Raw genomic sequence first — 14,108 nt, forward strand, 5'->3', positions numbered from 1 at the left:
ATGCCCTGCAGCGCCCTCTTCTGGGCAGGTGCTGGGCATGAGCAGACTCCAAATGACCGGGGCTGTGGTCACACTTTGACAACACTCGGCTTGTGTGTGTGTGTGTGTGTGTGTGTGTGTGTGTGTGACAGACACGCGTGTACAAACTCAGTGATTAACTTTCACTCTGCCCACAATCAACAGCTGTCAGCTATGTCACGACCAGATGCATTTAAATCAGCAAAAAGCTTTTATTGTTTTCTCACATTTCAGCCACCAGCCAAACCGATTGTAAGGGCTGTTTGTGGAGAAGGCAGGACAAGCAAGAGGCAGGCTGCAGCGGCTGTTTCTGCAGGAGGAAGAGGGAAGAGCAGTCGTAACTTTCACTTTGGATAGAAGAATGAAAGTGCTCCCCCAACAGCTGTCACCGCACCTTTGGTAGCAAGAGAAAGTCCTGCAGCACCTGAGAGGAAACAGAGGAAATGTTACCCCAGTTCATTAGCTCTCCTAGCAGGCCAGTTAACCCCTGCCATTGGTGCGTCAATTTCCAGCAAAGCTCCTGCCAGCACAATCTGACTGGGGGCACAACAAAACAAATAACCCTCCTTAGTTTTTGGCATGGATGTAATTGATTACATTCTTAAATCGGCCTGCCGTCACCCGGCACTAGTAAGACAGCTGTGTGCTTTGTTCACCTGTCTTCACAGAACACATTGAAATCGGCGTTCCTCTAGCTTGGGTCATTTATGTCTAATGCAGAATAGTGCAGTCCAGTCCAAAGCTAGAGTGGAGTTAATCACGTCTGGCTTTCTTTTGCCATAACCTTTAAGGGTCTTCTGTGGATTTATATGAGTAACCGCAGCTACTTTGTAATCCCTTCCCTTTCCCCTCACTCCCTTCTCCTGGGCACTTAGAAAACCAAAACACTTTCGTTCAAGCATCTGCTTGTTTGTGTTCCGCTGCACTGTAGTGGCAGCCGAGTGGAATTGCACGGACACCCAGTTCGGTGTTGGGATGTGGCTAGCGTCCCTGGCTTAATTTCTCCGGGCTGGCTAGAGTGGTGAGCTTGAGGAAGCATGCCCCATGGCAATGTGGAATTCCACCTCTTGCCTGACAGCATTTGCAGCTAGAGGTCCTGCATCGGCGGGGCTACGCTATGTAAGAAGATCGTGAACAGGATCCTAGGTGAGTGCAGGATAAGGCCAATGCTAGTTAGGCAGTGAGCCCAAGTCCCCACTAGTCAGCCCACCGATAACAGTATAGTTTGGAGGACCATACGCGTTGGGAGGAGCAGAGCTCATTTGCCAAGACAATGGAGGGACAGTTCTTCTTTACATGCAAGAAAAGTGAGAGCAAATGTGGAAATACTGAGATCATCTTTCACTGCAGAATTGTTTGCCAGTCATAAGATCAGACACTGATGCGCACGAATGAAGCTCAGCTCCTAATGCCTGCGAGACTTACCCACGGATTGTAGCACTGCCACAGTACTTCCAGCGGCTACCCCTCCTCCGTTGGCTACGGCCGCTGCTGACATCATCTTGGCAGCAGGGGTCCCAGCTGCAATGCCTGCACCAGTAAAGCCGACTGCCCCGAGTGCTACTGGGACAGCAACGGTGACAACTCCTGCATGACAAAAAGTGCTGCGATGTTAATTACAAAATGGGATCCCAGAGCACCGCATCTCCAGCTTCGGTCCCCAGAGCCACCCCCAGATCGACTCCCTCGCTGCTTCAGTTGCTCAGGCTCTGAACCACCACCCATGGCTCCATTTGTGCAGTGGCAAAATTCAGTACAGGGCTTGAACATTTCCAAGCAAACTTGCTGCAAGCAGAAGTCCAAAGGACTTGTCTCCAGCCACTCTCCCGGCTCTCCTGTGAGCGCCTGCAGCTTCGCATGGCTTGGGGCAGGCACAGGCCGTAAGGGCCAACATATCCTCAGTAGGCGAGACCCCTGTGCTTCGGGAGAGCAGATGAGCCAAGTAAACCCAAGGCAAAATAAATCTCAGTTACAATCTCAAGTGTTTTGCAATATTGACCCACTGTCGTGAGCTTGCAACTTACCTAATCCAATAGTTGCTCCAACCGCAATGGGGATAAATCCTAGGAAAGGAGATGTTTATAGTAGTGAGCCATCAAAGACTTTAGCAGATGATCAGGAGATGAGAATAGAAAGGGGGAGAGGCCTGGGTCGCAGTAACCTGGATTTTGTTTGAACGTTCTCTGCCTCTAAACATGCTGGATTCCACTTTGCCATCATCTTTGAGCATTTCTACTCCATAATGAGCCATGTACTCAATGCGCCACTCTCGGAAAGGCTCTTTCATTCTCTTGATTTAAGAGCACTGACCACCCCCAGGGCTCCTGGTAGGGTGACCAGACAGAAAGTGTAAAAAATCGGGATGGGGAGGTACCTACATAAGACAAAGCCCCCAAAATCTGGACTGTTCCTATAAAATCGGGACCTCTGGTCACCCTAGCTCCCGGTGAGGCCAGCAAAGCTGGGAAGATGGCTTCTGGGATCCTCAGTGCCGTGTAGGCACAGCAGTGAAAAGGGAAATGAAGTTTCAGATGCTCCAAGAGGGATATTTAAAAGGATCAAATAAAGGAGAACCAAGGGAGCAGTAAGATCAGTGGAAGGACTCCTGATTTATACTGCTGTACCTCACCAGAATCTGGCCCCCTCCCAGTCTTTCCAAGCTAATGCTTGTCACAGGAAGCCTTTCTCTGCCTTAGTTCAAGGCAAATAGATCCTCACGCAAGCCGTGGGCCACTGGGCTGCATTAGAAGAGCAAGTTTCCTGGGCCTGCCCATGTACATAGGAATTGACAAACTGGATCAGAGCCGAGGTCCATCTCTGTCCAGAATCCTGTCTCTTACAGGGGCTGGAACCAGATGCGTGAGAAGACAGTGCAAGAACCCTTGTTCTGGGCTTGTGGGGTTACTGGCTGCCTGCACAATACACAGATACAAAAACAACAAGGAGTCCGGGGGCACCTTAAAGACTAACAGATTTATTTGGGGAAGCAGGGAGTTTTTTTTACCCACGAAAGCTTATGCCCAAATAAATCTGTTAGTCTTTAAGGTGCCCCCGGACTCCTTGTTGTTTTTGTGGCTACCGACTAATACGGCTCTCCCCAGTACAATACACGGGCGCATTAGTGGTGCCTGCGACGGAGGCCGTTCCGGGTCAAAGCTCAGTTAGTGAAAGAGAAGGACCTTACCAACCATGGCTGAGACTCTGACCCACACACCCTGATCACTGGGATAGCAGCTCCGCTTCGTCAGCCCTGAGCAAAAAGCCAGAAAAACACTTAGATCAGTTCTAAGACTCCACCCACGCCCCGTGCCTCAGGGCCGGTGCCAGAGGCCTGGGGTTATGTCTGCCGCAGATAGGGCAGCTCCCGCCTAGCAAACGTCCAGGGAGGTGTCCCAGAGCCACTAACACAAGAGAGCATCAGCACAGGCCCCTTCCTTTGTGGAGCCTGAGCTAATAGCTGGGGTAACCCCACCTGCACCCCATCCTCCTCCTGCATAGCTGGTCCCCACATGGAGTGTGTGGGACTTTCTCACGGACAAGTGAACTCCTAGCTGCAAGGAGTCATGCCCAGTGCACGTGTGGGGAGCACAGATCTGCTGGGGAGCAGCACACACATCAAAAAATTCTAGGGTAACAACCACATCCCAGCCCCTCCGTCTGCTCTTCCCTTCCCCTGCCTGGACTGTCACCACCTCAGCATAGGGTCGTCTTTGCCCCTGACTCCTTCCCTCGCCCCCTTGGCATGTGTGAATTCCTCCCCTTCTATAGCAGCTGCCGTGTAAACTGGGATGAGGCTTCTAAAAACCATATAATGAGCCAGCTGGGGGGAAAGCCCTGCCGGTCCCTATGTGGGTGAAGCCAGCCAGTCGCTGCGCTCTCGAATGGACTCACGCATGAAAATGATTAAAGACAAACCATGCTATCACCCGGGGGGCAAACGCTTCTCACCAAAGGCTCCCTCTGTTGTGATCTCTCAGGCCTTGTCCTCAAAGGAAACCAGCACCCTCAAAAGACAAGCCTGGAAGCTGAAATTCATAATTTTGCTAGACACTAAAAATCCTGGGTTTAATAAAGACACTGGATTTCTGGTTTATGACAACAATCCGTAACCCACTCACCCCTTTGTCCCATGACTGCCGGGGTGTTAAAAGGGCCACATCACCTGGACTAGTCCTTTAGACTAGGTGTCAACTCCATATTCTAAACAATCTGTGCTACCTTGCCTTTAGCTGTGACGCTCGGAGTACCTGTCCCAGATCTGACGAAGAGCTCTGTGTAGCTCGAAAGCTCATCTCTCACACCCACAGGAGTTGGGCCAGTAAGAGCTATTACTTCACCCACCTGGTCTCCCCTAAAAGCTGGTAGAAGACAGAGATTCAGACGCTTTGAGGAAGGATTTGCCCCCCTCTCGGCTGTAGCTACGCAAGCTCTAACAAGGCTTCTCTACGCTGATTGGCCCGAACAGAAGTCCCGCTTACAGCTGTGTGCGCAAACAACACAGGAAACGAAACTGATTTCTTAGGTTTCTATTTTCCAGCCCAAGTTGGACTTTATTCAGCCCTGAAAGAATCTTTCTTCCAAAGCCCGATTAGTAACATGAATCAGGAACGCTGGGCCGTCAAATTAGGATTTCATTTAAAGGCATCCGTCACTTCCCCGGCAGTTCATCTTTCAGGGACTGTCTATAAATGACACAACATAGTTTGGTGATTTTTGCCAAGACCCACTGACCCATCCACCCCTTGTAACACTGAAACAAACAAGCAAAATTAAGGCCCCCCCCCAATGCTTTATGTAATTTATAGACATCCCCTCACTTCTCCTTGACTCATCACCCACTGCATGCAAATGCCCTAGCCCTGGGCAGATTTAGAAGAGGTATGTCAGTGCTGTTACAATGAAGGGTCTCTTGCCCTCAGAGCAGCAGCAACTTACCTCCAGCGTCCGGTGAGCAGAATGAATTGATTGCTGTGCAATGCAGCTGTATCAGGAGCCCAGTTTCCAGGCGTCTGCCACTACATGGGTGTGTGTGCAGAGAGGACGTCGCATCCCCCAGTAATAGCAGGGATGGCAAGATCCCACGCCCCGCTCCCCTTTAACCTCCCTGCCGCTGGATATACGGACTCCGGAGCATCTGCATGTTAACATTCTTAGGGCACAAATAGATAAAACCACTTGAAGTGCCTCCCCTTGTGATCCAGACCCAGGTGGTACAGTCCTTCTATGCCAAGACAGCAAACCCCGTCCTTGCCACATCCTAGCCGGGCAGAGTCCCACCCATCCGTCTCCTGGCCCAAGAAACAGTCTCTAGATATAAGCTGCAAAACAATGGACCCCCGGGGGTGCGGCCCTCTTCTGTGCGGCTGTAGAGTGGATAAAGGGGACCTCTGTGGTTTAAAATTCTGCTTGGCTGGGTTTTTTTTGCTTGTTACATTAGCCTAGACGATCCAGTGGTCAAGGCGAACTAGTGAAATGGTGACATCACAAGAGGCTGAAAGGTGTGTAATTAGGAGGGATTTTTAGTGACATGGCCCAAAACTCTGTTCCAATTTGATTTTAATGCCCACGTAACTCTGATGTCCGGGCTAGACAGGGAATGGTTTCATCCTGGTTTGAGCCTGTCACAGTAATGGGGGCTTGGAGGACGGGCTGCAGCAATCCACTCCCCGAGGGCCCTAGTAGCAGGGGTTGCTTTTGTTAGAGCTTTATTGCGTGTCTTAGAGCTGAGTCATCAAGAAACAAGAAGGACAGTCAGCAGAGGTGGCAGCGCTCTACCGAGTAACCTGCCACTGAGCTAGGAATGGCTAGCCGTAGCCATGGTGAGTGGCCACAAGATTAAACCCCAGGCTTATTGCAAAGCCGGCTCAGAGGAGGATACTGGATGGATCGACCTCTGGCAGAGGCCGAGATCTTCTAGCTCTTTTTTCACTTTGACAACACTTTGCTTTGGTCCTGGCAATACACTGGCGTGAAAGTGTGTGTGCACGTTCGGTGAGCTATTTTTCACTGACACACAATCAACCATTTTCAGCCATAACAACTCAGGGCATTTAAATTTGCAAAAGTTTATTGATTTGTCACATTTCAGCCAACAGCAATAATTCAGCCATAATCCCAACAGAACTTGACGTCTGTTGTTGAGAAGGTAGAACGAGCAACAGACGTGCGGGAGCTGTTTCTACAGGCCACTTGTTTTTGCATTCAACTACAAAGCCATTTCTCTAACTTGCTACTTGTTGCATTAGCCTGATGGTGCAATTGAAAAACTGCCAGCGGACGAGTCGTTGCGTCTTCTAGAGCATAAAGGAGCAGTTGTAGCTTTCAGACTAAGGCACCGACTGCTGCCCCAACACCTACTATCACAGCTTTGGCAGCTGCAGGAAGGCCTGCGGCACCTGAGAGGAAACAGAGAATCAGCTAGTCAGTATCACGGCGCTGCTAGCAGGCCAGTTATCCCCCTCCCATGTCCTGGCACCAGAGAAGTCATGACTCTTTGTGCTTTCTGTATGGATGCAATTGGTTACACTGGTGCTTGGTAGAGTCCCTTTTACCAGGAGCCAAGAGGCCAGTTCTGTACTTTGCTGACCTGTCCTGATGGTGCAGCCTTGAACAGGAGTGGGATTTTCAAACAGGGCACTAACACTATTCCCCTTAAAGTCAATGGGGCGCATCCCCAGGGAGAACTGAGTGAGGTGGGTGAACCCTGAGTGCCTCTGAAGATCCCATCTGTTCTTCTACAACAGGGGCCGGCAACCTTTCAGAAGTGCTGTGCCAAGTCTTCATTTATTCACTCTAATGTAAGGTTCCGCGTGCCAGTCAGACATTTTAACGTTTTTAGAAGGTCTCTGTCTCTAAGTCTATAATATAGAACTAAACTATTGTTGTATGTAAAGTAAATAACGTTTTTAAAATGTTTAAGAAGCTTCATTTAAAATTAAATTCAAATGCAGAGCCCCCCGGACTGGTGGCCAGGACCCGGGCAGTGTGAGTGTCACTGACAATCAGCCTGCGTGCCGCCTTCGGCCCGTGTGCCATAGGTTGCCTACCCCTGCGCTCCAACAATGGAAGCGAGTCCGGAGTGAGCAGCTAGCCAGAGGGATAGTGAAGAGAGAAACTAGAGCATGTTCCATCTAAGTGCTTAGCAGTTTATTAGCAGGGTCTGTGGGGAGCAGGTTTGGCCAGTCAGGGGAGAGACTTATTCCTCATTACAGGCAAGAGAAATCAGGACCACCACAGGAATGTCAGACGCTCTCCATGCAGGCAGGAGAGCACTACCAGACACACATGCATTCCAATGAAAGGTTAGCTCCCCATTACTTACCAATGGATTGCAGCACTGCCACAGCACTTCCAGCCGCTACCCCTCCTCCATTGGCTATGGCCGCTGCCGACATCATCTTGGCAGCAAGGGTCCCAGCTGCAATGCCTGCTCCAGTAAAGCCGACTGCCGCGAGTGCTACCGGGATCCCAACGCATGCCACGCCTGCATTCGTGACACAGCGAGGTTAAGCACAGTCCAGGCTCCTACAGCAGTTGCTTCTGCAGCAGAGCCAGCCCTCCATGGACCTGCATCCGCCCACCCGCCCAGCTCCTCTCCTGGGTGGTCCAATGGATCGTGGGGTTAGCAACCAGGAAGGGCGACAGGGTCAGAGCCATATGCGAACCACGCCCTGAACTGAACTTCCGCTAATCTGCAAAGCAAGCCCTAGCAGGGTGCACAAGTGGAGCTCAGAAGCAGCATCTTGCCTTCCTAGCTCTGCTCAGCAGAGTGCATTGATGCTACAGGACCTTGCCGTATCCCCGTGGCGCCGGTCGCCCCCTGAAAGGACAGCACCGGGGCGATGGCTGGGGATGGAGCTCTCACCAAGGGCACGTACTGTACAAGGAAGGCCTAGGCTCAGTATAGCCCAGTGGGTACAAGCTCTCCGTTTTCACACCAGCAAAATGAACTGTGGGCTTGCAGAGTTTCAAAGGGATTGTCTCCAGCCCCTTTCCCTGCTCCCACGGCGACCCTGTGGCCTCATGTGGGCTGGGGAAGAAGTCGAGCAGACAGGGGCAGAGTTCTTGCTCTCCACACGGATGCCTGACTCTCCTGAGGGTCATTCGCACTAGGAGGGATCCCTGCACTGCAGGGGCAGCTGGTGAGCCAGGAGAATCCCTGGCCGAATAGACTCAGAGAATCTCAGGGTCGGAAGGAACCTCAGGAGGGATCTAGTCTAAGCCCCTTCAATAAGTCTTTGATAAGTACAGATGTCAAGTGTCAACCAATCAGTGCCATGGGTTAGCCCCTTACCTGCTGCAATGCCTGCTCCAGCCAAAGTAACAAGACTGTCTAGGGAATGAGAATCTCATGTTAGTGGCCCAGCAAAGACATTCGCATGCTATAAACCCGTAACCATGCAAAGCCGGGGAGGTCGGTGCCCTTAGTGAGCCCCAGGGTTTTTTTTTTATTATTTGAACCTCTGCATCTAAAGCAGCTGGAGTGCCTGTGTCCGATGTGAAGGGTTTGATAAGGAGAGCGAGGCTGGGGAATTCCCTGATGGGTTCCCTGTCTCTGTAAAGCAGCATCTCACTGGCCAGGAGGCTGCGGCCGAGGCCAGGGAAGCCATGAAGAGCCTCAGCACAATGTAACCAAGGCTCAGAATAGCAGAGCAAGAGGGAAGGGATCTGGGGATGCTCCAGTCTGTTGCAAAAGGAGCATTTAAAAAAGAAATGGCTCTGAAGTCTCCATCCCATCCTGGCCCCCGCCCCAGCCATCCGTGCGAGCAGGGCCACCCTGGAGGCTGTTTGCCCTGTGGTGGTGATGAGTCCACAGCAGATTTGTCTCAGTACTGCCAGCGCCAGGTAGAAGGAACCCAGCCAGTGAGGCTAGTTCTGAATTGTTCTCTTCATGCCACAGGCAGACACGTCCTCACGCGCTGGGGCTGCACGGGAGTGTCCAGGGCCTCCCCCTGTTCTGGCTTTCGAGGGGTGGCTGGCTGCCAGCATGGCATGGGGACTTCGTCGGGGAGCAATTCTTGTTCAAGGCGCAGGTAAATAAAAAGCTCTTACCAAGCATGTTTGCTGCGTGTGGCTCTGAGTCTGTCACCTGGGTATCGTTGGCCCTGCACAGAAAGTGGGAAACGCAGTTAGTCCAGTTCCGAGCATCCTCCCAAATACAGCCCCTGGGGGCCAGTGCGGCGGGTGTGGGGCTACCCGTGTAATTGCTGGTGTTTGTACATGCCCCAGTGTCACTAACTAAACCTCAGCTCCTTCCCCACATGCAGCCTGAGCTAGTGTCCAGGGGTAACCCATTCTCACAGCTGATCTGCAAGCTGTCTCGCCAAACCCCATTACCCTCCTAGCCACCCCCCCCGCTTGGCTCTCATGAGTGCACCCCTCCAATTGCACGTGGGGGATGCATCGCTCTGTGCTAGCACACATCCAGCCTCGCTCTCTGCCCAGACTGTCCCCACCCACGCAAGACCTGCCCTCGCTGCGCCATGCTAAGGGGGTTGCCTCTCACCCCTCTCATTCTTGGGCAGATTGTAATTTAAATTCTTGCTGAACATTTCCCCTCCGGCTGGGGGTGCAGGCTCTGGGGTAGGGCTGGGGATGAGGAGTTTGGGGTGTAGGAGGGTGCTCTAGGCTGGGATTGAGGGGTTCGGAGGGTAGGTGGGGGATTGGGGCAGGGCCTTGGGGTGTGGGAAGGGATGCAGGCTCCATTTGGGGGTGTGGGCTCTGGGGTAGGGCTGGGGATGAGAGGTTTGGGGTGTAGGAGGGTGCTCTGGGCTGGGACCGAGGGCACGTGGAGGATCGGGGTGTGGGAAGGGGTGCAGGCTCTGTTTGGGGGTGCAGGCTCTGGGTAGGGCTGGGAATGAGAGGTTTGGGGTGCAGGAGGGTGCTTTGGGCTGGGATTGAGGGGTTCGGAGGGCAGGAGGGGGATCAGGGCTGGGGCAGGGGGTTGGAGCGTGGGGAGAGGCTCAGGGGTGCAGGCTCTGGGTGGCGCTTACTTCAAGCAGCTCCCGAAAGCAGCGGCATGTCCCTTCTCTGGCTCCTACGCAGAGGCGTGGCCAGGTGGCTCTGCACGCTGCCCTGTCCACAGGCACCACCCTTGCAGCTCCCACTGGAGCACTGGAGGGGCCATTGGAGCGGGGCCATTGGAGCGTGTAGGAGCCGGAGGGGGGCCATGCCGCGGCTTCTGGGAGCCATGTGGAGCGGCCCCGACCCTGCTCCCCGACTGGAGTGCCGGAATGGAGCAAGCCCCAGACCCCGCTCCCCAGTGGGAGCTCGAGGGCCGGCTTAAAGCAGCTGGCGGGCCAGATTCAGCCCGCGGGCCATTGTTTGCTCACCCCTGCCCTAACTGCCCTGCAATTTCGCTGTACTAACCTCTTCCATCCGTGCTCTCCCTCCGCTGTGCATTAGCGAGAGACTCAAAGGAAACAGCTTTCAGATCCCCCTGCCTTGAACCCTTCCAGACTATTTTTTCAAACAGTGTTGTTCACCGCCCCCTCCCAGTCCCAGAAGATTGTCTGAGACCGACTCAAATGCATCCACTAAGAATTTTCAAAGCTCTCTGCACTTAAGTTAGACTTGGGAGGCTCTTCAGGGGGTACTCACGTGAAATTTGGCCCAAAATCAAAGACAACCCTTCCCTCCTCCCGCCCTCCAGAAAAACAAACCAAACCAAACCCCACAATTCAAGAGCATTAGAGAAGTTTGCATAATCACTGAGGACAGGCAGGTGAAAGAGGATCCCTAGGTTTCAATTTCCCAGCCCAAGCTGCGAGAAACGAAACTAAAAGCAAACTTGGACTTAAAAAATACAGTAGAACCTCAGAGTTCCGACCCCCCTGGGAACGGGGGCTGTGTGTAACGCTGAAATGTTCAGAACTCTGAACTAAACGTTATGGTTGGTCTTTCAAAAGTTTACAACTGAACATTGACTTAATACAGCTTTGAAACGTCACTATGCAGAAGGAAAAATGCTGCTTTTAACCATCTTAATTTAAATGAAACAAGCACAGAAATAGTTTCCTGAGCTTGTCACATTTTTTTTGTTTTTTAAACTTTCCCTTTTTGTTAGTAGTTTACATGTAACACAGCACGGTACTGTAATTGCTTTTGTTTGTCTCTGCAGCTGCCTGCTTGCGTATTTCTGGTTCCAAATGAAGTGTGCGGTTTGACTGGTCAGCTCGTAACTCTGAGGTTCTACTGTACAAGGTTTCTTAGAAGTGCGGCTAAGCACGGGAAGGAAATCAGATTACTAACGGGGAAGTTACTTTGTTGGAAGCCTTCTTTCCACATCTGTTATAAATCTTGTCTGCCCCAGGGAGAGCATCACAGAGATAAGGTTGGCAGAATTAAATTTTTAAAAATAAATTAACAAACAATATTGTTTTTTAAATGTGTCTATTTAAATGGTCACAGTTGTGCAAAATTGTGGGTTTTAAGCATTTTTATAGATTTTAATTTTCACCGTTGCAGAAAATTATTGGCGATGGGCAGGCAACTGGTGTGTGTGTGTGTGTGTGTGTGTGTGTGTGTGTGTGAATAATTTTTTAATGGCAGAAGACGTAATTCAAAAAGTTAAAGCCTTATAACCATTACAACGAATTGTCAACATCACATATCAAAATACACCTCTACCCCGATATAACGCGACCTGATATAACACGAATTCGGATATAACGTGGTAAAGCAGTGCTCGGGAGGGGGCGGGGCTGCGCGCTCCAGCAGATCAAAGCAAGTTCGCTATAACGCGGTTTCACCTATAACGCGGTAAGGTTTTTTGGCTCCCGAGGACAGCGTTCTATCGGGGTCGAGGTGTATACAAAGTAAATAAATATCCTTCATTCAAACTCTAAGTTCTCCAGCAGCATTTGTCTTACTTTGCCTATCCATAAACTTCAGTTATTGGAAATATTTTTGATGGGGGTGCCTCTGAGGCAATCCACTTTTACCAATAAAAATCTAACCCTTCCAATCCTAGTTAGGAGGCACCTGAAGCCCAGGCAAAGTTAAAAATGTTACTTATGTTATGGGGGAAAGAGTAAAATTTATGGAGCTGCATGTTCCGGTCATTTTCAATTTGTTTGTTTTTAGCAAATGCAACCTCCCACCATTGCAAGGTAAAATTCTCTTATCAATAGAGCAGCAGCTTACCTTCAGCCTTGGGGCAGAGGACTGGTGCACCCTCCGAGGGACGTCTCTATATATAGGGAGCACTGGACTCAGTTATATACAGTGAACCAGCTTTTGGGTGGGTGTCTAGACCGCAGGACAAGCAGCCCACCCCGAAGGCAGGGAAAATGCCAGGGTCCCCGTGCTCCCTTCTAAACACAGGTTTAGGGAGGATTCACTTGTGAGCAGTCCAAGTGTGCTCAACCCCTCGCCCCCCTCCAAATCCTCGCCCCTGCGATTCAGAGCCAGATGGTACAGTCTGTGTGCAAAACAAAAAACATTTTCTTGAAAGTTTCCTGTCCTGCTCATGGGTCTGCCTGCCTGACAAAGGTTATCCAAAGGAGGCCCAGAGCAAACACGCCACTCGAGTTCTGCCTTTTTCTTTATTTTTGCTGCTTCCTGGTGGATAACCAAGGGCCCAAAACCCTTTTCAAAAGATTATTCTATGGGCTGTTGGCGTGACACCTCCCCAGCCTCACGGGGACAGGTTTGGTGAGGTTTCCTTCCTTGGTTTGCAAGTTGACTGGCGATCCTCAAGAGAAACGTGGCAGAATTAAAACGGAAACTTTCCTGAGTCTCCCTGAACAGTCGTCCCCCCCCCCTCCTCTTTTCTCTTCCCCTGACAGGAAAAGGGGCCCTTTGTAAAAAGGCAGGTTAGTGGCTTGGCAGCCCTGGATTGGAAGCTGTCCTCACATAGCAGACCCTCTGCCAACATACCTGGGCTGGAGGGAGAGGGAAGTGCAGTCTGAGGTCCTAATAAATTTGTTAGTCTCTAAGGAGCCACAAGTACTCCTGTTCTTTTTGCGGATACAGACTAACACGGCTGCTACTCTGAAACCAGTCTGAGGTCCATTCAGTCCTTTGTTTCTCTGCTGCAACTACCCCCAAAGGGTAGGGATAGAAGCAAGTTAAATGCAGTTGCGGGATGCAGGGAACTGTCCATTGGGATCTGAACTAAAACTAAACCTCACTGTATAGTGGGCACTAAAGCCAACCGAAGGCAAGGCACTAGCAGTGAGAGGCTGAGCCTGGCGCGTCTTCCACACCCACCAGCGTAACAGCATCGGCTCGGGAGCCATTGTACCTCCCTTCCGTCTGCGTCCTCACCAGCCACTGCTGCCACATGTGGCGTTCTGCCCCCAGTGACACGTATGCAGCCCGTCCGTCTTCAACCGGTTTCCTAGAGGCAACTGTTTGGACCGCAGTAAGCAAGTCTGTGGACGATGCACAAGGTGGAGATGGACTCTAGCTCCTTCTCCCATTGCGGCATGGGGCTGTCGGACTAGTGGGAATAGAGCCAAAATGTAGGGTTACCATATTTTGTGCCTCCAAATGGAGGACACTCCACGGGGCCCCGCCCCCGCCCCCAGCCCCGCCCACGCCCCAACTCCGCCCCCTCCCCAAAGTCTCCGCCCCCTCCCCTGCTTCCCGCGAACATTTAATTCGCGGGAAGCCTGAAGCAAGGGGGGGGGGAGGAGGAGGTGCGGCCCAGGCTGGCCCCCCCGGCCCGCCCAGCACTGCTGGCCGGCCCCCGGCAGCCCGGCGCACCCCCCGGCCCCGCGACCCCGGACCGGCTCCCGGACCGGCCCCCCGGCCTGGCGCACCCCCCCGGACCGGCTCCCGGACCGGCCCCCCGGCCTGGTGCACCCCCCCGGCCCCGCGACCCCGGACCGGCCCCCCGGCTCAGCGCACCCCCGCGGCTCCACGGCCCGGCGCACCCCCGCGGCCCGGCACACCCCTCCGGCCCCGGACCGGCTCCCGGACCGGCCCGGCGCACCCCCTGCGGCTCCACGGCCCCGGACCGGCTCCCGGACCGGCCCCCCGGCCCGGTGCACCCCCCAGCGGCCCGGCCCCGCGGCCCGGCGCGACCCCGGACCAGCTCCCGGCCCCGCGCCCCCTGCTCCCCGCCAGGCCCCGCGCCCAGCCCG

The 14,108-nt window shown here is 52.8% G+C and overlaps 2 protein-coding genes across 4 annotated transcripts in view; both read right to left on the reverse strand.

The window, feature by feature from the left end:
- Positions 1-210: 210 nt before the first annotated feature.
- On the reverse strand, positions 211-5,405 carry LOC128827740 (interferon alpha-inducible protein 27-like protein 2A). Of its 3 annotated transcripts, none has more exons than XM_054011821.1 (5): positions 4,954-5,405; positions 3,203-3,268; positions 2,043-2,081; positions 1,444-1,605; positions 211-442 (listed from the first exon to the last, which is right to left on the reverse strand). In XM_054011821.1, the coding sequence occupies exons 2-5, from the start codon at positions 3,207-3,209 to the stop codon at positions 363-365; spliced, it is 288 nt and encodes a 95-aa protein (XP_053867796.1). In that variant the 5' UTR covers positions 3,210-3,268; positions 4,954-5,405; the 3' UTR covers positions 211-362. The 3 variants fall into 3 exon arrangements, with proteins under 3 accessions (XP_053867796.1, XP_053867798.1, XP_053867797.1); XM_054011823.1 differs by lacking the exon at positions 4,954-5,405 and adding an exon at positions 4,360-4,680; XM_054011822.1 differs by lacking the exon at positions 4,954-5,405 and adding an exon at positions 3,967-4,043.
- Positions 5,406-6,067: 662 nt separating this feature from the next.
- LOC128827738 (uncharacterized) overlaps positions 6,068-14,108 on the reverse strand; it is a 35,721-nt gene continuing 27,680 nt past the window's right edge. The window contains exons 6-10 of the mRNA XM_054011819.1: positions 13,288-13,462; positions 9,070-9,122; positions 8,312-8,350; positions 7,340-7,501; positions 6,068-6,413 (exon numbers count right to left, since the gene is read on the reverse strand). Coding sequence (XP_053867794.1) covers positions 6,340-6,413; positions 7,340-7,501; positions 8,312-8,350; positions 9,070-9,122; positions 13,288-13,462 — 503 coding nt within the window. The 3' untranslated portion in view covers positions 6,068-6,339. The remainder of the gene's footprint in view (positions 6,414-7,339; positions 7,502-8,311; positions 8,351-9,069; positions 9,123-13,287; positions 13,463-14,108) is intronic.

This window comes from Malaclemys terrapin, chromosome 22, assembly GCF_027887155.1.
Source record: "Malaclemys terrapin pileata isolate rMalTer1 chromosome 22, rMalTer1.hap1, whole genome shotgun sequence".
Classification (NCBI taxonomy): domain Eukaryota; kingdom Metazoa; phylum Chordata; order Testudines; family Emydidae; genus Malaclemys; species Malaclemys terrapin.